At 39.0% G+C, this 23,245-nt stretch overlaps 1 protein-coding gene across 2 annotated transcripts in view; it reads right to left on the bottom strand.

Annotated features, from left to right (window-relative positions):
* Positions 1 to 23,245, bottom strand: part of Spag9 (sperm associated antigen 9) — a 125,815-nt gene that overhangs the window by 39,556 nt on the left and 63,014 nt on the right. For both annotated transcript variants that reach the window (XM_050156765.1, XM_050156767.1), the window contains 5 exons: positions 17,499 to 17,706; positions 16,628 to 16,727; positions 8,406 to 8,527; positions 2,034 to 2,049; positions 495 to 510 (listed from right to left, as the gene is read on the bottom strand). In XM_050156765.1, the coding sequence (XP_050012722.1) occupies positions 495 to 510; positions 2,034 to 2,049; positions 8,406 to 8,527; positions 16,628 to 16,727; positions 17,499 to 17,706 (462 nt within the window). The remainder of the gene's footprint in view (positions 1 to 494; positions 511 to 2,033; positions 2,050 to 8,405; positions 8,528 to 16,627; positions 16,728 to 17,498; positions 17,707 to 23,245) is intronic.

The raw sequence follows: 23,245 nt of genomic DNA, 5'->3' as shown, positions 1-23,245 counted from the left end.
CCCCCCCCACCCCACCAAAAAAAAAAAAAAAAAAACCCACATAAGCAATGGTCCTAAGCTTTATTATTTTTAATCTTTCCTTTAATCGTATTTTGCCTGTCATTTATGTATTTATTGAAAGGATTACAAATAGCTAGTCATCACAGAACAAAGCTGAGGAATTTATTGGCTAAGTCTCTTTGCTACTGTCACTTTTGTTTTTGAGATATGGCTTGCTCTGTTAGTTTGTTCAGACTGTCTTAATTTCCATTGCTCAAATGATCTTCCTTCCTCAACTTCCTAACAGCTGGTGTTACAGATGCAAGCCACCATCTCTGGACTCTTCTTACCCAGTTCTTTATCTCTATCAATTACATTTTGTTTTGCATGGATAGGATTTAAGAAGGATCAAGACTTTTCTGCCAGATTTTTGTTTTGTTTTGTTTTGTTTTGAGACAAGGTTTCTCTGTGTAACTTGGAACTTGGTTTGTAGAGCAGGCTGGCTTAGAACTCACAGAGATCCGCCTACCTCTGTCCTGAATGCAAGGATCAAAGGCATGTGCCACCACTACCCCAGATGTTCTTAAAAAGTATCATTATTTAGGGAGAAAAATGAGCATTGATAGGGATCAAAAAATTATTTTTAAATCACAGCTGCTGTTGTAGGCTTCTGCCTAAGAAATTATGTTTGACTAATAGAAGATAAGCAGAAGTAAGAGCAAAGATAGAACCCCAAGGCAGATGAAACCTTACCAAAGAAATTATGGTCTTAAAGCCCATGCATTCCATGTAAAGCAAAAACAAAGAACAAGAAATGTTTTATGTAAAAAACAGCATGAAAACATATCATTAATCTATAAAGTTCTATGCATGATATGAAAACATCTGGACTCACATGCTAGGACTCAATGTATAATGATGTACAAAAGGCAGAAATAAAAGTGATTTCCTTCAATCACAAGGATGGTCTCTGATATACTCAAAAATGCTTCACCAATTCTTCCCCACAATAATTTGAATATAATTATAATGAAAACTCCAAATCAGCACAATGAAGTATTCTACAAAGTGCCACACATCAAATAATTTTCAGTTGCCACTTTATAGAATTGTGCTTAATATTTTAATGAGTACTATAAGATATGTAGAGTATTTAATGTAAGATTCGATATAGTCATCCTTCAGAAATTAAGCTTTTTGCTTCTCATAAGAGATTGAAGAAATAAAACAGTTCATTGGAGAATGTTGGGAGAAAACAAAACAAAACATCCCAAGCAAAACAAAGCAAAAAACCTTCTGCTCACTCACCCCAAGATTCATGAGATAATGTTGGAGAATGACACACAGAAGAAGCAATATTTATAATCCAGGAAAATCAAAAGGAAATATTTCTAAAGAATGTTATTTAAGGCCAAGGAGTTAACATATCTTTTTATTATTAGTGTTGTACACCTTTAATCACAGTACTTGGGAGGCAGAGGCAGGAGCATCTCTGTGAGTTTGTGGCCAGCCTGGTCTATAGAGTGAGTTCCAGGACAGCCAATGCTACACAGAGAAACTCTGTCTCAAAAAAAAAAAAAAAAGTAAGATTCCTAATGACTTTTAAATCATTTAAAACAAAACCAGCCTGGGAATGCTAAAAATTTAATGCTGATATATGGATTCCTATTTTGTCTGTATTATAATTTTTCAAGTATTCTCAACTATCAGAAATAGTAGCACATTCAATCATTTTGTATTCACCACAAACTAGGGTGATGAACCTGAAAGCTTCCAAATTCCACCTCCAAAATGATGCCGAGATATTTTCCTTAATAACTAATGCTAATGTTTTAGTAAGGGTTCAGAGACACAAGAAACAATTCAGACTCTCTGAAAAAGTTTATACAGTAACTGTGACAAACTTGCAAACATTTAGAGCAGCATAAAAGCTAAATACAACTATATGCAGAGAAAAATAAGTCAGGCAGGAATAATAAAAAAGTATCAAATGAGAACAGCAGCCAAAAACACCTATCTTAAAAAGCAGTAATAATAAATTATTTAAAACATACACACCAGAATATTCCCCTGGGTAGGCATCCCAAGAGAAAAATGGACAAGAAACTCAATTAGATTGTTTTCAGAAAGCAAGAACTAAACCCATTTATTCTAAAATGAGAAAGATCTGACAAAGAAACTGAATCTATATAGTAAAACTATTAACTATATACAATAAAGTGTAAATATTATAAAAGGAAAAAAATTGGGTATTCCTGAGGAATATACCTTATAATTCCAAAAGTTTCAATTAAACTTACACAAGTCAATAATGAATTCTCTTAAAATGTAGTGTATAAGCAGGATTATCCAAAACTTTTTATTTTGAAATGTATCAGTAAAGCTAATTATAAGAAAAATACAACTTGAAGGAATCCTATCTCTATTTAGAATTGAAATATAAATAATATACACATAAATTTTAATTACAGAAAAATAAGCAAAAATAAAAACAACAACAACAAAAAACAAACAAACAAACAAAAACACCCCATTCTGCAGTTTTTATAACTGTCAAGCTAGATCCAGAGAAGGGCACATGGCATCGGGATGATCTGCAATTCCTTGACAATGCATATATCATTTTACCTAGTTGTATACATTATTACAAAGACGAACTCTCTTTAAAAATCCTCTTAAAGGACTCTCCATCTCAAAAGGAAAATCACAGATTTTGAAGTGAGGTAAAACTGTTGGGACTATTTCACATTCCCATTTACCCGAATCACGGTGTGCTGTGCTAAATCTGCAACAATGGTGAAGACACAGCTGTGTCTGACACAGTGAACTTGTAGCCTGTCCAGGCAGACTGGCTCATAAACAACAGGGAAGTATGAGGGATGGCATAATGAACTTCAGTGCTACAGGTAGACTTTAAGGATGACTACACATAGAAGGTCAAAGCAGAATTCCTGGAAAACATACATCTTAAGTAGAGACGAGAAAATGAATATATGCAAATATTTAGGAGGCCAAATACATAGGAACTGAAGGTTGGCTGTGAGGGGAAAGTGAGAGGTCTAAGATGGAGAGTTCAAAGATGGCAAAGAGGTTCACTTTCACTCACAGAGATAGAAATACTGGAGAATTGCATGTTGAGTCTGTTTTTTACTCTGCTATGTCCCAGTATCTAGAATGGTTTGCTGGGCAGTGGTGGCACACACCTTTAATCCCAGCTCTTGGGAGGCAGAGGCAGGCGAATCCCAGTGAGTTCGAGGCCAGCCTGGTCTACAAGAGCTAGTTCCAGGACAGCTAGGACTGTTACACAGAGAAACCCTGTCTCGAAAAACCAAAAGAATGATTGGTAGCAGACAGCAGTATGCCATCATCACACAGTAATAGAAGAGCAGGACAAGAAATGGAAGGATGGTAACACTTAACTTTAGGAATCATAGAAAGTAGAGATTTTACTTTTAAAAAGGAAGGAACCAAAAGCCAGTCATGGTGCTGCACACTTGCAATCCCAGCAGTAAGAACCTAAAACAAAAGGAATGCCAATAGTTCCAAAGACAATCAAGGCTTGGGGGCGGGTCTCTTAGTAAAAGATAGTGAAGTTGAAAATCCACAAGACTAATAGGAAGAGCATCCTGGGAGTTGGATGACCAGGTGTATACTTCCACATTATAGAGAGCAGACATAGAGAAAGAAATTGACAAAAGGGTCATCCAAAATAAGTTAAGAAATAAGATATTAATGAAAAGAAAGGAAAATGAACTCAGGCAGCGGGGCACACACCTGTAACCCTGGCACTTGTGGGGCAGAGTCAGGCAGATCTCAAGGATGGAGACAAGCCTGTTCTATAGAATGAATTCTAGGACAACCAGGGCTACATAGACCCAGCACTCGGGAGGCAGAGGCAGGAGGATCTCTGTGAGTTCGAGGCCAGCCTGGTCTACAAGAGCTAGTTCCAGGACAGGAACCAAAAGCTACAGAGAAACCCTGTCTCGAAAAACAAACAAACAAACAAAAAATGTAAAACTTGCATAATAACAAACAATGTAGAATGGGCAACAATATGAGGAAGGAAGGGTAGTGGTAGAGTTTGGGAAGAAGTGGCAGGAGTTGGCCTGAACCAGATGAAGGCCAAGTAAAAAGAAGGCCACACTCTTTCAGACCCTCGTAGCTTGAGGGAACTGTCAGACTCTGGCTTGCATTTTTGGTAGGTGGGAAAAAGCGGACACACAGCCAGGAAGTGAGTGAATGTCCTTCTCAGGACACACTGTAACAATGCTGTCCCCTCNAGGTCCTGAGTTCAATTCCCAGCAACCACATGGTGGCTCACAACCATCTGTAATGGGGTCTGGTGCCCTCTTCTGGCCTGCAGGCATACACACAGACAGAATATTGTATACATAATAAATAAATAAATATTAAAAAAAGATTAATGGAAATTTAAAGATCCTTTCAGCAATTAAAGGAAACAATTCTAGAACAAAAGTTTGATAACAAAACTAGCAAAATGAATAACGAGAGATAAAGAAATAGACTGCACTCATCACCAACCCAGGTCTAATTAGGAAAAACCTTAGCTGGCACAAGTACACTCTACCGTATAAGCTTTATTATTGATCCCTGAATTACACAGAAACCACTGACCATCTTTTTAAAGGTGGAGTCTCACATGTCCTGAAGACAAACTTGAACTGTGATTTTTCTGTTTTTTCCTTCCAAGTGCTGGTGTGTGCTACCACAGCAGGTTTAGCTGTGTGGGGCTGGAGCCCAGGACTTCCTGTATACTAGGAAAGCACTCTACTTACTGAGCTCCATCGCTGGCCCTTATTTACCATTCTTGACTCAAGTATTTATGTATCTGGAATGTTCTAAAGCTATACATGCCAATATCTGCAAAGCAGAAAAGAGTAGTTTAAGATAGTCCCTTATGTTCAATAGGGAAAGGAAACCAAAGAATTTTGCTTTTAATATGTAACTAATTTTCTGACTTTCAAAAAGTTAAATCTTTTAGATTTAACTAAAAGACCACCAATCTTTCTACCTACTATATGGCTTAATATTTCACAGGAAAAGAAAGTTATAGTATCACTGACTTCAAATTTTGTATTACTCACTACTAGAGCAATGTATACAAATCATCCTCCTAAGTACTTCATTCAAAGAGCAGTAGAAATGACATAATGATAAGTGATCCTGGTGGTTGTTATACAATTCTAATATGAAAAACTTAAAATGCTGTATTCAGTAAGCATGAGTATATTCATCTCTCTGTTCACTGAGTGTGAATGCAACATCCTCAGCTGCCTCAGGCTCTCGCTCCTGTAACCTTCTTGCAATGACGGATTATAACATAAAACTAACACTTGACAAAGGCAGCTTCAAGAAGGAAGAATTTATTCTGGCTCCAAATTCACTGAATTAGTGCTTCCAGATCTGAAAAGAGAATCTTCTGCCACAAATGGTGGCTCACGCCTTTAATCCCAGCATTTCCTCCACAGGCAGAGGCAGGTGGTGAGTTTGAGGCCAGCCTGGTCTACAAAGCAAGTTCCAGGACAGCCAGGGTTACAAAGAGAAACCAATAAAAGAATAAATAATTTTTTTTTAAAAAAAGAGAGAGATGCTTCTAATAGTTGCAGAAGGGAAGGATCCTAAATTGTTACAATGATAAGGGTGGAGAGTTCAGCCCTAAGTGAAACAGCTATATCAGTTCCTCTAAAGTTCTGGGAGCAAGGAGAGGGGGACAAGAATGTAGGGATGGAGAATAAGGTGATAGGCTGCAAAAAGATGTCTCCTGGACAAGACGTGGCCATGCACTCATGAACTCACTGCAGCCATGGTGACCTGCATAAGACCTTCATAATGCTGGACCAGTGCTTCATCAAGGAGGGAGCAGGGCACATGAGACTCCACCCCTCCCTCGGAATGTTAATGGCTCCTGGGTGTAGGTGCCATTTTCATCAGTGGTATACCCACTGAAAAGTAGCATGTGCTCCCATCAACAGCCTCTCTCATACATGCTCATGTAAGCAACACACAGAGAACAGGAAAGCAGAAGGGGAGTTTCTTAGGATGAAGAGTTTAGCTGCAGAGAGGGACATGAGGAAGATGATGGAGTGGAAGTTGTCAAAATACATTATATATATGTAGGAAACTTTCAAAGAATAAGACGTTTTAGATTACAAAAAAGGGGTTGTACTCAAAATACAATGAATTTTACTAAGTGTAAATCTTAATATGTACTAAATTTTAAATTCTTCCTAGCATTTTTTGAATTTATCTTTAAATTTGCTGAGTTTTATTATATTTTTTATTGCATGTGTGCACAAGTAGATGCCATGATGTGCCAATAAAACCAGAGGACCCCTTGCAGGAGCCCATTCTCTCCTTCCATCATATGAGTTCTGGAACTGAACTCAGGTTGTCAAGCTTGCTGATGAGTGCCTTTACTCACTGAGCCACCTTGCCACCTCAATCAATTAAACTTTCAAACAACTTTTCCATGTGACACTGAAAAAGAAGATATAAATTTAAATAGTCTCCTCAAGAACTACTCTTTCTGAGCCTTCCTTTGAAAAGCAATTCATTTAATTCTTCTAAGATTTTTCTTAAGATTTTAATGTTGGGAGTCTATGTTTAACTATAGAGTTAAATGGGGGGGGGGGTAGAGAGATGGCTCAGGGATTAAGAGCAGAGGAAGAGTTCAATTCCCAGCAACCACTTGGTGGCTCACAACCATCTGTAATGAGAACTGGAGCCTTCTTCTGACCTGCAGGCATACATGCAGGCAGAACACTGTATACATAATAAATAAATCTCTAAAAAACAAACAAACAAACAAACAAAAAAGAGTTAAATCGGCAGACTTTTAAATCTTGATTTCTATGTTTACATAGAACTTTTATGTGGGGAGATGGGGGTTTAGGGTTATATAATCATTTATTATGTGTGTATGCAGGTACTGCCTGCACATTTATCAGTGTGTTATATGCATGCCTAATGCCAGTGGAGGCCAGAAGAGGGCACTGGATCCTGTGGAACTGAAGTTACAGATGGCAATCCTGAGGTTCTAGAAGAGCAGTCATTGCTCTTAACAACTGAGTTATTTCTCCAGTTCTGTGGGGTTTATTTTTTGTTTGTTTGTTTGAGATAGGGTCTCACTGTATATCACAGAGATCTATCTGCCTCTGCCTCCTGGGGTACGTGGATTAAAGGTTTATACTGCCACACTCTAACATTTTGAAGTAGAAGTCTTCCTATGTTGCCTGAGCTGGCCTTTCACAGTTCACTTCCCTCCACACTCTGAGGACTAGAATGGTAAGAATGTACCACTATGCCTGGCTGAACTTGTCATTTAAAATAAAAGCGAACAAAAAACCTTTACAATGTCAAGCACATAACTGGTAATCAATAAATTTAACATAAATTAATAAAAACAATTCACTCATTCCATATTTACCTGACAAGTATAGTCACTAGTATGATGACAGTAAAAGAAACCTTTATTGTTGTTGAAGCTTAGTATCTACACAAAGCAAATGCCTGAAAATTCTATAGGTTTAAATTTCTACACAGTGTTAATCTACAAGGAAGGTATGATCCCTGGTTGTCTTAGAACTAACTCTGTAGATCTGGCTGGACTCAGATCTCCCTAGGCAGAGTATTAAAGGTGTGAACCACTAATCCATCTGAGAGAGGTCTTTTTCCAATCAAACTTAACTGATGCACAGAAGAGGTTAGCTGGCTTTATTCCACAAATGCATCTACCTCCTACATTTACACACAATGAAATATCAAGACAGAAAAAAGGGTTAATCAATTTGGCAAAGATAATCCAGAAAATTTATAGTGGAAGAGTTGAATACAGTACTTCCCCACCCTCCAGTTATGTGCTCAACAACACAACTTTTTTTTTTTTTTTTTGGAAGGAGACGACCCAGCAGCAGTGGCTAGGAACTGGGCTACAACCCTAGCTTAACACAAGCTTTAAAATGACTGCATTTACTAGAGAGGTAAAAATTAATGCTCTAGGAATGTAAAAAAAAGTTCAAGCCAAGTGTTATATTGCCTATTAAGTTCAACAAAACACAATGAAATTTATATAAGAGCTATTTGCCCTACCAATCATACATGTACACACACATCGCATTTGTTCCTGATGTATAATATCTATTCTTAGAATACAGCAATTCAATAAGCTGTACGATTTAAATTAAAAATATAAATTTAAAAGCAAATTCAATTTTTATCATTTCTATATATAAAGGTGTTTTTTATTAATACATTTACAATATCAAATTATATGTTCTAAGAAATTCCGAAAGTACAATAACCTTGTACCATCAGGCAATCAGGACATTTTAGACGAATTTTCAATCAAGCCATTAATGAGATTTATTTTTAAACATTATGGTACTTCTCCAGAGGAGCTGTCATACCTAGTAAATCTGCTCCTTCATCCACATCTCCAATGAGGCCTGAGCCAGCTGAAGACAGTTCTTCAAAGAGAGATTCTGTATTTCGATCAAAAGCTTTGTTCTCTATGCCTTTGGTGGGAGTGCTATGCAACAAAAACAATAAAGCCAAATCAACAAATTATAAAGACTTTTTGACAATGTATTTTAATGTAATGATTAAGCAGCAAAGGAATTTCTGACACTTTGAATTTACTATAACCAACACAAAAAGGTTTCTCAGTGGTTTCCTAAGGAACTTTCCCATAGAAGGAGAGTTATGCTCCTACTGTGAAGTCCTAGGAAACACAAAATAATGGTAGGTAGTTACTTGGGTTCGTATCACACACATTGTTTTATTTACAGCTACTCCAGAAAGCATATGCTACTATTACCCCAGTTTTATAAATAAGGAAATTAAAGAGCTTAAGGAACTTAACAAAATCATTCTGCAATTAGGAAGAAGAATTCAAATTAAGGCAATGTTGACTTATTTTATTTTTAAAGACAGGGTCTTACTTCATCCAGGTTGACCCCAATCTTGCTATATAACTGAGGGTGACCATGGGCTTTTGATCCTTCAGTGACAGGCTTGTGTAACTAGCCTGACAAAAATTAAGACACTCTAAAGAGACTGTCTCCCACTCTGACTACTGAGACAATGGGCCTCAAGAAATGTGAATTTTCCCAGGAATTTCATGTCAGAAGGAAAAGATACCAGCCAGCAGGACAACTTTCTCCCTGAAAGGGTTCTTACACAGTGCTAACAACTTATCAGACCACCTTACAGGATGAGACTGAAGCCTAGACAGTGATGGGTCTATGATCTCACTTCAAGTCCACAAAGAAGGTCTTAGGAGTTCCCTGATCTCTCTGTTCCTCTCCCAATGTGGCCACAATGAATAAACCAATTCTGCCACCTGCCCTCTTTCTGGTTTCTACCTTTAGTTTGGCTTTTACCTGGCTTACTGAGGACGGATGGGGGCCGGACAAGACTTGGGGCACAGATTGTGACCCACAAGTTTGAGAACACTCACACCATCATTCTGGGTTGATACAGTGCTGAGTGGGGATCAATCCCAGGGTTTCACACCTGCGAGATAGCACTCTGCCAAATGAGTGATGGCCACAGCAGAACCAGTCATCTTAACTATGGTACAAGTTAGCATGGTTTTATGGCTTTTTTTTCCCTAAAAGTGACACAAGAAGCCAGACATGGAGGGCTCATGCCTTTATTCTCAGCACCTAGCACTCAAGAGGCACAGGCAGATCACTGTGAGTTCCAGGTCAGCTTGGTCTACATACTGAGTGGCAGCCAGAGATACAAAGTCAGACATGTCAAGAAAGAAAAGAGGAGAGGAAGAAGAAAATAAGGGGAGGGGAGGGAGAAACAAAGGAGAAAAGTCCTGGAACTCATGGGCAGACCTAGGCTAGGAATACTGTTGGCTCTACCTCCCAAGTTCTGGGATTACAGGCATGCACTATGATGACCATAATGCACTACTTATGACCATAAGAGCGTCTGACATTTTGCTGCTGTTGCTTTTTTTAAGATTTATTTATTATTATGCACATAGTGTTCTGCCTACATGTATGTCTGTATGCCAGAAGAGGGCACCAGGTCTCATTACAGATGGCTGTGATCCACCATGTGGTTGCTGGGAATCGAACTCAGGACCTCTAGAAGTGCAGCCAGTTTTCTTAACCTCTCAGCCATCTCTCCAGCCCTATACAGTTTATGAAACATATATGTGTATAATACGTAAAGTAAAAAATTTTTACTTTTTGGTTTAAGTCATTAAAGGCTGGGCAGGTTGGCCCATGTCTTTAAACCTTTAAGGACAGCAGAGGCAGAGGCAGGCAGATCTCTCAGTTCAAGGCCAGCCTGGTCTAGAGAGTGAGTTACAGGACATTCAAGGCTACACAGAAAAAACATGTCTCAAAAAAACAAAAACAAAAAAACCCCAACAAAACAAAAGAAAAAAAAAGGGGCTGGAGAGATGGCTCAGAGGTTAAGAGCACTGGCTGATCTTCAGGAGCTTCTGAGTTCAATTCCCTGGTTCAATTCCCAGCAACCACATTGTGGTTCACAACCATCCATAATGAGGTCTTGTGCCCTCTTCTGGCCTACAGGCATACAAGGAGGCTGAACACTGTGTACACAATAAATAAATAAATCTTTAAAAAAAAAACAGAATAGGTTTAAAACATCAAAACAGAACTTTATAAATCATAGAAACTCACTCTACAAAAGCTTCTTTTTTAAAAAAAATGCAAAATAGAGCCAGTATTGGCACATGCCTTTAATCCCAGAACTCAGGAGGCAGAGGCTGGTAGATTTCTGAGTTCAAGGCCAGCCTGATCTACAGAGTAAGTTCCAGAACAACCAGAGCTATGCAGAAAAGCCAAAGGGAGAAAAAAAAGTTGCAAAATAGCATTTCTTGTATATCTCTCTAATAGCTCAAAATCCACCTAAAAGCAGGTTAGCAAATGCAACTAAATATGAACAGACTTGTGTAAGACGGAAAATGGATTCTGGATTAGCAGTGGAAAATAAGGAACCAGAGCAGAAACCAAACCCACCCTCACTTAAGGAATACATGCTGTCAAAACTCCTGACACATGCTTTAAAAATAAGAGCAACTGCAGAAACGGCATACAACATGCTATTGGGACTCATGAACAGAAGAAAAAGCTTCACAGCAAACAGTAGCAGACTTAGATGTGATCTTATAGGTCACTGAGACTCCCGGCTCCCTGAATAATGGAAACCAAGTCACATCCATACCAACTCAATGCTGGAGCTCCAGGTCAGGAGCTCACATATACCAGGCAAACATTCTGCCACTAAGCTAACGGCAAGCCCTTGGAAGTCAAGTTTAAATGTTATGCAAGCAGGAAACCAGGATATCTGCCATTTACCTATGTATGTGTAAAAGCCACAGAGAAGCAGACATTTAAAAACTATTCTACCACAAAAGACAGAGCCCAAAACAAGGGGTGGGGAGAACACTCTAACAAAACAGAACTACTAGACAATGTAGCTAGTGGCAGCAATAACAGAAAAGACCACAAATTTCAGAATAAATATATCTATAAATGATATAGAGTATTTACGTGTAGAGACCTAACAACTAGCCCTAACCTGATGGCACTGTGTTTTTGTCTGCATGTATGCCTGCAGGCTAGAAGAGGGCACCAGACCTCATTATAGATGGCTGTGAGCCACCATGTGGTTGCTGGGAATTGAACTCAGGACCTTTGGAAGAGCAGGCAATACTCTTAACCTCTGAGCCATCTCTCCAGCCTCTCAGCACTGTGTTTTTGCTTGCCCAGAAATAACTGTTCTATCCCAGTCATTGAAGTGCTCAAACCTGAGTAATAATATACACATGTCCCCGTGACGACTAGAGAAACGTCACGTGGAGCCAGGCATCCCTTAAGGGTTGTTCACCTTTTGCTCTAGAATGCCTGGCAATCCTTGGGGCCAGCAGGTGAAATAAGAATAGAATAATGGGCTGGGAGGTGGTGGTGCACGCCTTTAATCCCAGTGATCAGGAGGCAGAGGCAGGAAAATCTCTGAGTTCACGGCCAGCCTGGTCTAAAGAGCAAGTTACAGGACAGGTTCCAATGCAATAGAGAAACCCTCTCTAGAACTCCCCCCCCCCAATAAAAGAATAATGGGCCATGAGGTATTAACAGCTGCCTTTGCTTCTGTAAATCCTGCCTAAGGATAATGGAAAGGGGATGAACGATCTCTTTATTACTAGATAGCAGGAAAGTAAAAACAAGTGAGGAAGTAGAACAATTTTCCTGCCCAGCTGTGGGTTCCATAGATAACTGAACACTCACCTTTCTTATGGCCACCTTAAAACTCACCTTAACCCTCCCTCCTGCGTGGCATGCTGTATTGGCTCTAAGGCTGCTATCTTCAGCTAGTAGCATGAATAAATTCATTCAGCAAATTTGAATTGAATCTAAGTCTCTGTGATTTCTCCCAGTGAATTCGAATGCCACAACATAGGAGCTCAAGAGATGGCTCACTGGTTAAAAGAAATCATTACTATTGCAGCAGACTGGGTTTTATTCCTAGTACCCACATGGTAGTTCAAAAGCATCTGTAATTCCAGTTCTAGTGGGTTAGATGGTCTCTTACCTCTGTGGGTACTAGGCATAAGTAGTGTAAATACATACACGTTTAGGCAAAACATTCATACACATAAAATTTTAAAAAATATAAAGTAAAAAGCAACTATCTAAGAAAAAAGAGAAAACTATTTTTGTTGGGTTTTGTTTGTTTGTTTTGTTTTTCAAGACAAGATTTCTCTGCGTAGCTTTGGAACCTGTCCTGCAACTCACTCTGTAGACCAGGCTGGCCTTGAACTCACAGAGATCCACCTGCCTCTGCCTCCCCAGTGCTGGGATTAAAGGCACGTGCCACCACTGCCTGCCTTAAAACTATTTTTTTTAAATCAATGAATTTTATTATAAGAAGTCAGTCGGAAATTAGACCTAAAAATTACAGGGAAAAGAATATGGTTCGGTTTCATATGTTCGGTATTACCTAACAGGGTATTTAGGAATGGCAAAGAAACAAAATAAGAAAAAAATAGAGAACTATTGGAACTGAGAGATGAATTTTCAGGTGAAAAGACTTACTTCAAAGAAGAAAATACAAAGGACAACCCTGGTGTAGGAGGTCCTTTTGTTTGTGTGTTGCTTTCATTGGTTATCAATAAAGAAACTGCTTGGCCTGAAAGGGCAGAACTTAGGTAGGCGCAGAAGACAGAACTGAATTCTGGGAGGAAGGAAGCAGAATCAGGAAAGGGCCACCATGGAGCTGCCAAGTCAGACATGCTGAATCTTTCTCAGTAAGCCACAACCTTGTGGTGCACACAGATTAATAGAAATGGGTTAAAATCAAGATGTGAGAGTTATCCAATAGGAGGCTAGAGCTAATGGCCAAGCAGTGTTTTAATTAATACAGTTCTGTGTGGTTATTTTAGCTGTAAGCTAGCCGGGCAGCAGGGATGAACAAAGGGACTCCCTCTCCTTGCAACACGACTCCCTACAACCAAATACAGGTTCATAAAGTTTTTAAAAAGAAGAGAAAGCAGCTGGTCAGTGGTGGCACACACCTATAATCATAGCACTTGGGAGGTAGAGGCAGATGGATCTCTGTGAGTTCAAGGCCAACCTGGTCTACAGAGTAGGCTCCAGGACAGCCAAGGCTACACAGAGAAGCCCTATCTCAAATAAATTAAAAGAGAAAGCTGAGTGTGGTAAAAGCCCAGTATTAGGAGGTAGAAGATCAGGAGTTCAGGGACTCCCTGGTCAAGTGAGACCTTGCCTCAAAAAGTAAAACATAAAGAATGAAAATCTGTGTTTAAAAAGGGAAATTAAAAAGCTTTAAAAGGGGTGTGAGGATGAGTTCAGTGATAAGAGTACCTGACCTAGCACGTATCAGGACCTAGGTTCAATCCTCAGTACTCGACAGAAGAAAAATATGTCAAGTGAAACTGAACTTGGTAGCATGTGTCTGCAATCCCAGAATTTAAGAGGCTAAGGTAGGAGGATCATCAGTGCAAAGCCAGTCAGGGTTGGTTATATTGCAAGACTCCGTCATAAAACCAATTCAACCAAACAGAACTCTGAGATAAGGAAGCAGTACCTTCACAATTTCCAAGCAAAGTGTTTTCTATCCTGCACTTGTGTATTTAGCCAAATTACCAAATTATGAAGCAGGTCTACATATGATATTTGTCACATTTAACTTCAGTCCTCAAAAATTACTGCTCATAGACCCTTTAAAGATCCAGAAAGTTGGTAAGGAATAAACTCTGTAGAAATAAAGGCATATATCAAGAAGCAGATGACATGGGATACAGGAAATAATGATAAAGATATTCCCAGGTATTACGGGCATATGGCAGCATGATAGGCCTCCAAGTGCCAAGAAGATAAAAAGCAATAATTAATGTGAGCCAGTCTGTGTCCCTGAGTGTATGTGGTACTTTGCCAGGTCTTTCAAGCAAGCCCCATCCACCCCTTCCTTTGCATTTCAGTGATTTTTAGTATCTCTGCCTGATAATTAAAAATAACAGTCGGTAATAGGTCACCATGTATAGCTGTATAGCGCATAAAGAAGCCAAAAATGCACAAAAGATTCAAACTCATTATACACAAATCTCTGCTTTTGAGAAACTCCTGTAGAGCCTGTGCTAGCACATAACAAAGAGCCTCGGTGTCCTGTTTCTCTGTAGAGAAGGCCTGAAACAGTAGGACTAGGTAAACAGCATGCTTACATGAGAAAGGAACTAGAAAGCAGAAGGGCAGAGTTGTGAAAACATCTGGATTTGGGGCCTTGGCACACTGAGGATCTTACACGTAGGAATGTTAGTGAAAAGTGTATGGAACACTATAAAAATAAAATAAATTTAACAACTCAACATTTCACCAATCCCAGAAAAACATAAAGCATCAAAAGAAAGTTTATTTTATGACTAAGATGTAATACTTGTACAGTCATACTAATATCAATAATAAATTCTAATTTAACTAAAATTAAGATACAATAAAATTTAGAAAATGAAAAGATGGATGGTCCTAAGTGTCATTTCTAGCCCTGTTGTAATAGAAAAGAATAGAGAAGCAAGTGATTTGAGCCTACATAATTCTTTTCTTTTTAGGGTTACTCTTATCCTGGAGTCCATGCATTTAACCATACTTCATAATACTCAATGCTTTGCAGGGATTAATAAATGATGCATGTTTATGGCTGTTGTGGCTCAAAAGAAAATGGCCCCCAAGGGGTTTGGCACTAATAGGAGGTATGGCCTTGTTGGAGCAGGTGTGGTCTTGTTAGAAGAAATGCTTCACTGAAGGCAGACTTTGAGTCTCATTTACGCTCAAACCATGCCCAGTGAGACAGCTCACTTCCTGTTGCCGACAAGATGTAGAACTCTTCAGCTCCAGCTCCTGCACCATGTCTCCCTGTAAGTTTCCATGATGATGATGGTCAAAATCTCTAAAACTGTAAGCCACAATAAATGTTTTCCTTTATAAGAGTTGTGATTGTGGTGTCTCTTCACAGCAAAAGGAACCCTAACTAAGACAATGGCCATTATTCACTAAAGGAAAATCTGTTTAGGAAACTCAAAGCTCAATTCTAATCAATATATTTTGGAAAACTTTGATTATAACAATATCTGGCCATTCTCCTGTTATGATTAAACAGCCTTCCCACATAAATTGAGACTACATTCCCTAGTAATGAAATCATTGCAGTTCTAAACAGAATACATTCCCTTCTTCTTCATTTGTGAGGAAAAGAAAAACAAAGTTTGATCACATTTTTACTTCCTCTACTTGTCTTTGTTTCCTTAGGCTATAGGAATTACTTCCTGGCTCTTTCCTCCTTCATCTGCTATTGTGTGACTGTATCTCCTATAGAACCAGGTGACCATGTTATTAAGGGGAGTTATGAGACTGATTAGGCCATAAGAGCTCCTCCCTTGGGGGCTGGAGAGATGGCTCAGAGGTTAAGAGGTTAAGAGGCTGCTCTTCCAGAGGTCCTGAGTTCAATTCCCAGCAACTACACATGGTGGCTCACAACCATCTATAATGAGATCTGGTGCCCTCTTCTGGCTTGCAGGCACACATGCAGGCAGGCAGAATGCTGTATACATAATGAATGAATAAATATTTTTTTAAAAAAAGAGCTCTCTCCCTTGTGAGACTGAGGTAAGGTCCCTTGGAAGAGATACTTTCCATACAACATTAAGTTAGTCTGTTCTTCTGCCTTCTACCAAAGGAAATTGTGTCCTCTCCTCCAAGGGATCCAGGAAGAAGGCATCACCTTGGAAACAAAGAGCAGCCCACACTGGGCAACTGAATCAGCAGAGCCTTAATCTTGGACTTCTTAGCTTGAGAATTATGAGAAAATAAATCTCTATTCCTTATACATGAATCAGTATTGCATCTATTGTTGCAGTAACATAGACAAAAATATCATCCTCCCTTATGTCCTAATTCCTAATGCTGCCAGATGAATTTACCCCAAAATTTTAAATACAAACGATATGTAGTTTCAAAGGCAGAAACTGAATTTTACAGTACCAGTATTTCTTTAGCACAACATGAACAAAATCAGAATGCTAGTCAGAATGAGAAAAAAGACAGACACTTATCAAATGAGTGTTTAGTACCTTGAACCTTTATATCCACTGAGGTCTTTGTCCATATCCAATTCAGGAGTGGATTCAATGATTGCTTGAACTTCTGATTTCTCTTCATTTTCAGCAGAATCTAAGGGGGGGATATAATGAAATAAGTGCGTATATTCTATTTATTTATGAAAACTCTCTTGCCTTTATGGTTTTAAATACAACTACTTTAGAATAAACATTTTTTGAAAGCTCTCAAGGCTGTGTTCTAGGAAACATGAAGTTAGAAAATGTCACATATTGAAATTACAGTTAATCTTCAGAACCAGTAAGTAACCAAAGCTAGTGTTTTCCTCTGTAGTTCTGGGACACATATGACAGAGACTGATACCATTCCTATTTAAAGGGGATGCCAACTGCCCACAATAGTAGTTCATGCCTGTAATCTCAGCATATTGGAAGTAGAGGCAGAAGGTACAGGACTTGAATGAAGGTCATGCCTGGTCACACAGTGAGCTTAAGGCCAGCCTAGGTTACATGATACTATCTCAAAAAAGTAAAACAATGCCTGCAGTCCCAGATATTCAGAAGCTAAGGCATGAGAACCACTTAGTTCAAAGCTACAACACAGTGAAGCTATATCATAAGCACACAAACCTATTTAAGACAGGGTACACAACAGACTATCATATTAAAGGTGGAGGACTTTAAGGTCTCTTCTTAGTCACTAACATTTTTTTTCTCAAAAACTTTGTATAAGTATTACTTCTTTTAAACTTACAATTGAACATAAAAATGATCTATTTATTTAATATATTTAGAGCAGGTAATATGTCTAAGAGATATATTTTCTCATCCTTGCACTTTGTGAGCTGACTGAATATTTTGCTAGTAAAAACTTGGAGTCACTTACCAGTAGATACATTCCTAGTCTCTTGGGCAACCTGTACTTCTATGTGTTTGCTTATCTCTGACTTATTTGGTGTGTCTGTGCCTTTTACAGGTCCTTCATTATCTTCCTTTAAGGGAGTGTCAGGAGGAATTGCTGACACATCGGAATTTGCTGTTGAAGCTGGAGTTGTAGCTTTAGATCCACCTTGACTAATATCAGAAAGTTCATCCTATAAATAAAAATAATAAAGAAAATTTTAAATAAAGTTATTTATTCTAAAATACCTTAAACATGAGTTAAGAAATAAACCTGCCCAAAGTTGTATTTAAAAAAACAAAAACCACAGAATCACTGATGGTAGACTATCTATAAATAACTGGATAATAGTTAAATAAATCCTACAGAGCCAGTGAGGTAGGTGGCTTAATGCAGCAGTTCCTAACCAATGGGTTGTGACCCCTTTGGAAGACAAACAACCTTTTCACAGGGGTCATATATCAGATAGTCTACATATCAGATAACAGTAGCAAAATTACAGTTATGAAGTAGCAATGAAAATAATCGTATGGTTTGGGGTCACCACAACATTAGAAACTGTATAATATAAAAGGTTGCAGCATCGGGAAGGTTGAAAATCAGAGGTTTAGTGGATTTAAGTGCTTACAGTGTAAATAAGCCTGATGATATGAGTTCCACCTCTGGAACCCAAGCCAAGATAGAGAGACAGAACTGCTCCAAAGTTATCTGCTGCCCACTACGTGCATACTGTGGCATGTGTGCACTCCCACACAAAGATCATGTACACTCAATAATAATAAATACAATTTACTTTTTTGTTGTTGTTTTTGAGACAGGTTTCTCTGTATATTCCTGGTTGTCCTGGAACTTGCTCTGTAGACTAGGCTGGCCTCAAACTCAGAGATCTACCTGCCTCTGCCTCCCGAGTGCTGGGATTAAAGGTGTGCGCCACCACCGCTCCAATCGCTATCTATGCCTGCAGTCCCAGATATTCAGAAGCTAAGGCATGAGAACCACTTAGTTCAAAGCTACAACACAGTGAAGCTCATGTCTGTAATCAATGCACTTAGGAGACTGAGACAAAAGAACTGTTATAAGTTTAAGTCTTTAAGAAAGGGGAGAGTGGGGCTGGAGAGATGGCTCAGTGGTTAAGAACATTGCCTGCTCTTCCAAAGGTCCTGAGTTCAATTCCCAGCAACCACATGGTGGCTCACAACCATCTGTAATGGGGTCTGGTGCCCTCTTCTGGCCTGCAGGCATATACACAGACAGAATACTGTATACATAATAAATAAATAAATATAAAAAAAAAAGAAAGGGGAGAGTGGAGAGGAAAGGAGAGGACGAGGGAGACCCCTGTATGTAGGGGTGAGGTGTAGCTTGGTGGTAGAGTGCTTGCCTAAGATGCATAATGTTCTCAAATCAATTCCTAGCAACACAAAAAACAAGGTTAAAAACAGGGGATATGTGAAGTCTGAACGTTTGTTATTACTTGTATCATTTGTGGTGTATGTGTTTGCTTTGTTGCTTTGGTTTTTGGTTGTTTTTTGAGACATAGTTTCACTCTTTTACTATATAATGCAGCTGGGCTAAATCTATGAGACTCAGACAGGCCTTGAACTTGAAATAGCCCTCCTAACTCAGCCACCAGAGTGCCAGTATTCTCAGTGTGGAGTACTACACCCAGCTCCAAAGTTTTTTGTTTTTTAAAAAAGCATGTAAAATGACTAAAAGTATATAATTTTTCTTATTATGATACCTTATCATTCAAGAAGACCTATGCTCTAAATCTGAGGGGGAGCATTTTCAAAGGAGCCTTGGCCTTCCAGACAGTGATGAAAAAGTTCCTACGAAAAGCAAAAAAGTCCTTTGACTAGAAGCCAAAAATATGCTTGATGCAGCAGAGAGCCTCCTGCCTCTGTCTCATGGAATGCTGGGATTACAGGTAGAAGCTACCTTGTCCAACCCTAGAGTTTTGAGATGTTTTATATGAATATGAACATGCCTAATAATACACATAAAAATCACACACTTAAATCTGGGAGTTGGGATGGTGGCTTATACTTTTAATCACAGCACTAGAAAGCTAAATCAGAAGGATAATGAGCTTAAGATCAGTTTGAGCTACACAGAAATCTTGCCTCAAAACTAAAAAAAAATAAGCTGGGTAGTGGCAGCGCAAGCCTTTAGTCCCAGCACTCAGGAGGCAGAGGCAGGTGGATCTCTGTGAGTTCAAGGCCACTGTGGTTTAGAGTTCCAGATAGTCAAGAACAGTGAAGGCTACACAGAGACACCCTGTCTTGAAAAGCCAAAAGAAAAAAAGAAAAGAAAAACAAAAAATTAAGAGGCCAACCTGTTCTACATAGCAAATCCCTGGCCAGCAAAGGCTACACAATGAGACGTTATCCCCAAAATATACATACATACATACATAATACATACATACACACATACATACATACATACATACATACATACATACATACATACATAAAGTAAATGTTATGCTCTTTATTTTGAAGTTAAAAAAATTGTGTCATTACTTTTGGTCTCATTTGGGGTATCCATAAAAGTAATCTGACCTCTGTAACACTTCCTACTGGAAGTTTTTGTTATCAGGCTACTAAAAGTCTAGAAACTAGAGGGATGACCTAGTGGTTAAGAGTCATAGCTGTTCTTCCAGAGGATCCAGGTTTAATTCCCAGCACCCACCTGGCAGCTAATAGCCATCTCTAATTCTAGCTCGAAGAGATCTAATGTACTTATCATGGCCTCCATGGGCTCCAGGCACACATATACTGCATAGATATAAACACAGGAAATATCATATAAAATAAAAATATATAAGTCTTAAGCTGAGAGTAATAGTGCATGCCTTTAATCCCAGCACTGGCAAGGGCAGGACTGCATGGTCTACATAGCAAATTCTAGGATAGCCAGGACTTCATAGAAAGACCCTGTCTCGGGGCTGGAGAGATGGCTCAGTGGTTAAGAGTACTGACTGCTCTTCCAGAGGACCGGGGTTCAATTCCCAGCACCCACATGGCAGCTCACAGCTGTCTGAAGATCCAGTTGCAGAGGATCTGACACCTTCACACCAATGCACATAAAGTTAAATAAACCATAAAAAAAGAAAAAAAATTTAAAAAAAAGAAAGACCCTGTCTCAAAAAAAACAAGAACAAACAGGAGGAGGAGGAAGGATTCTGTATAAGTATGTGCTAGTATTTGTGTATGTGTGCAGAGAACAACTTCAGGTGCCTTCCCTAGGCATTCCTCACAATTTTTTTAAGACAGGGTAGCTCATTGGTCTGGCATACATCAAATAAGCTAGTCCAGTTGGTCAGTGAGCCCAAGGGAAGGATTTGTCCGCCTATGCCTCCCCAGCACTGGTATTACAAATACCCATCAGCCATCTCCCCAGGCTGTCTGCTTTTCAGATCTAAAGTCTTAAAACAGATGAACATAAACAAATAAGCGCTCCTATGAAATTCTCAACCAGAACACCCACCACTTTCTAATTTTATGCTGATATTACTCTTTCCCCAAATAAAACTCAGCCTTGAAGGCAACTGGTATAGACTCTTGGTTCACAACTCTACAGCACACAAGGTGCTGAGAGGATATAAATTTTTAAAAAGGAGAAAAAAAAAGAGTTTGTTTAATGAGATTCCTACATGTCTCTGTGACTTGGGTGGAGAGATGGCTCAGAGATTAAGAGCACTGGCTATTCTTCCAGAGGTCCTGAGTTCATTCCCAGCACCTACACAGTGGCTCACAACCATCATAATGAGATCTGGTGTTCTCTTTCGGTGTGCAGGCAAAACACTATATACATAGTAAACAAATCCTTAAAAAAGGAGACTCTTCATGGCAGTTCCAAGAACAAAGTTGAATGGGGGCCCTGAGTAGAGCTGAAAAAACTCTTAAGCTGGGGAAGTAACCCTTGGTAAAAATGACACCCTGGGTTGTTTCCAAGGCTTGACAAACTATGTATATATACCCTGTATACTCTAAGCAAAGAATGTGTTGAAAGTTTCTTACCCAGAGTTGGATAAATGGAAAAGCTGAATTTTTCACAGAATACACTTACATGGTTTAAATTTCAAAATGCTTACTCTGAAGGAGGAGCAAGTTATAGTCACAGTAAAGCCCTGGCAACCACTGTAAATTATTTTCTTCTGTATTTCAGAGAATAACATCAATAGTCTTCCAAATTGAGCATGTGATATCTGGAGAATAGCAGTTTGAGAAAGTAACCAATAGTTAATCTCTTCACCACTCTCACCTCCTGCTCTACAGCCTTCAGAGGTTCAGGACTATGGCTGACCTGGGTAGAGGGAAAGATTATAAAAGAAGAAAAAAGATATATGTATTTACTTGCTGTTAACAAATGTGTATTTTTGGTTTACACTATTTCTTAAGCTATAGCTCCATCTATTACCTCCTCTTTAAAATGATGGTTTTGAAAGTCAGGTACAGCATCACTTGCCTGTAGTCCCAACTCTGGAAAGCTAAGGCAGAAGACTGAAGGCTGAATACTGGCTTGGGCTTACGGTAATTTCTGGGCCAGTCTTGGAACACAGCGAGTCCTTGTCTAGGGTGGAATGGTTTTCCAAGAAAAGATGCTTGCTGCCAAGACTGACAACCTGAGCTCAATCCTCAGAAACACATGGTAGGACAGAGTCAACTCCTGAAAGCTGCCCTCTGACTCCTCCATGCACATACATACACACACAAGTGCTTTTCTTTAATGTAAACGACATTAATACCTTATCTCAAGAAACAAAAATTATAGTCAGGCAGTGGTGGTACAAGCCTTTTGTTCCAGCACAGGGAGGCAGAGGCAGCCGATCTCTGAGTTAGAGAGCAGTCTTATCTATAGAGCGAGTTCCAGGGCAGCCAGGGTTACAGAGAGAAATCCTGTCTTTGAAAAAAAAAAAATACAAAAGAGAAAGTTTAGTGTTTCTTTGGCTCTGAACCACTACTGCTAAGATTCTAGTTTCATAATACCCTAGCTCATATTTTATTATTACTATTATTATTGTGTTGTGTGGTGTATGGGTACGTATATACAACAGCATATGTACAGAGGTCAAAGGACATCTTTTTAGTTCTTTCCTCTCACCGTGCTGAGGCAGGATCTCTGATGTTTCTAGTGCTCCCCGCATACTCCAGCCTAACTGAACCCCACGTTTCTGATAATTATCTGTTATCTCCATTGTAGCATTGCTGGGATTGCAGGTGTTTTACATGAGAGCTAGGGATAACTACCTGCTGAGCCATCTCACTGCTTTTACCTTACATTTTTTGATGTGTTGCTGTTGACAGTGCCTTTACTACAACTCCATGAAACTCTTCCTAACACCTATGCCAGTCACAACATCCAACATAGCAAAAATTCCAATATGGAACCCTTCACAATGTTTACTATGCCCTTTCTTTTCCCTCATGTTACTGAAACTGTTAAATAACACCAAGGATCATTTTCCCTCAGCCAAAAAGCAAAAACAAAAACAAACAAAAAGCAAACAAATTGTCTTCAATCTAAAGAAACCTTAATTAAACATTCTTGGTTTGAAAATTTATCAAACTCCCCCTTACCACCTGATTTAATTCTTTTATTTGTTTGTTTGTTTATTAAGTATACAGTGTTCTGCCTGTATGCCTGCCTGCAAAAAAAATGTCAGAAGAGGACACAAGATCTCATTACAGGTGGTTGTGAGTCTCCATGTGGTTGTTGGGAACTGA

Source organism: Alexandromys fortis, unplaced genomic scaffold, assembly GCF_014885135.2.
Source record: "Alexandromys fortis isolate MF-2015 unplaced genomic scaffold, M_Fortis_MF-2015_v1.1 scaffold_31, whole genome shotgun sequence".
Lineage (NCBI taxonomy): Eukaryota > Metazoa > Chordata > Mammalia > Rodentia > Cricetidae > Alexandromys > Alexandromys fortis.
Note: the sequence above shows the minus strand (reverse complement) of the source record. Positions and strands in the feature narration are given on the sequence as shown.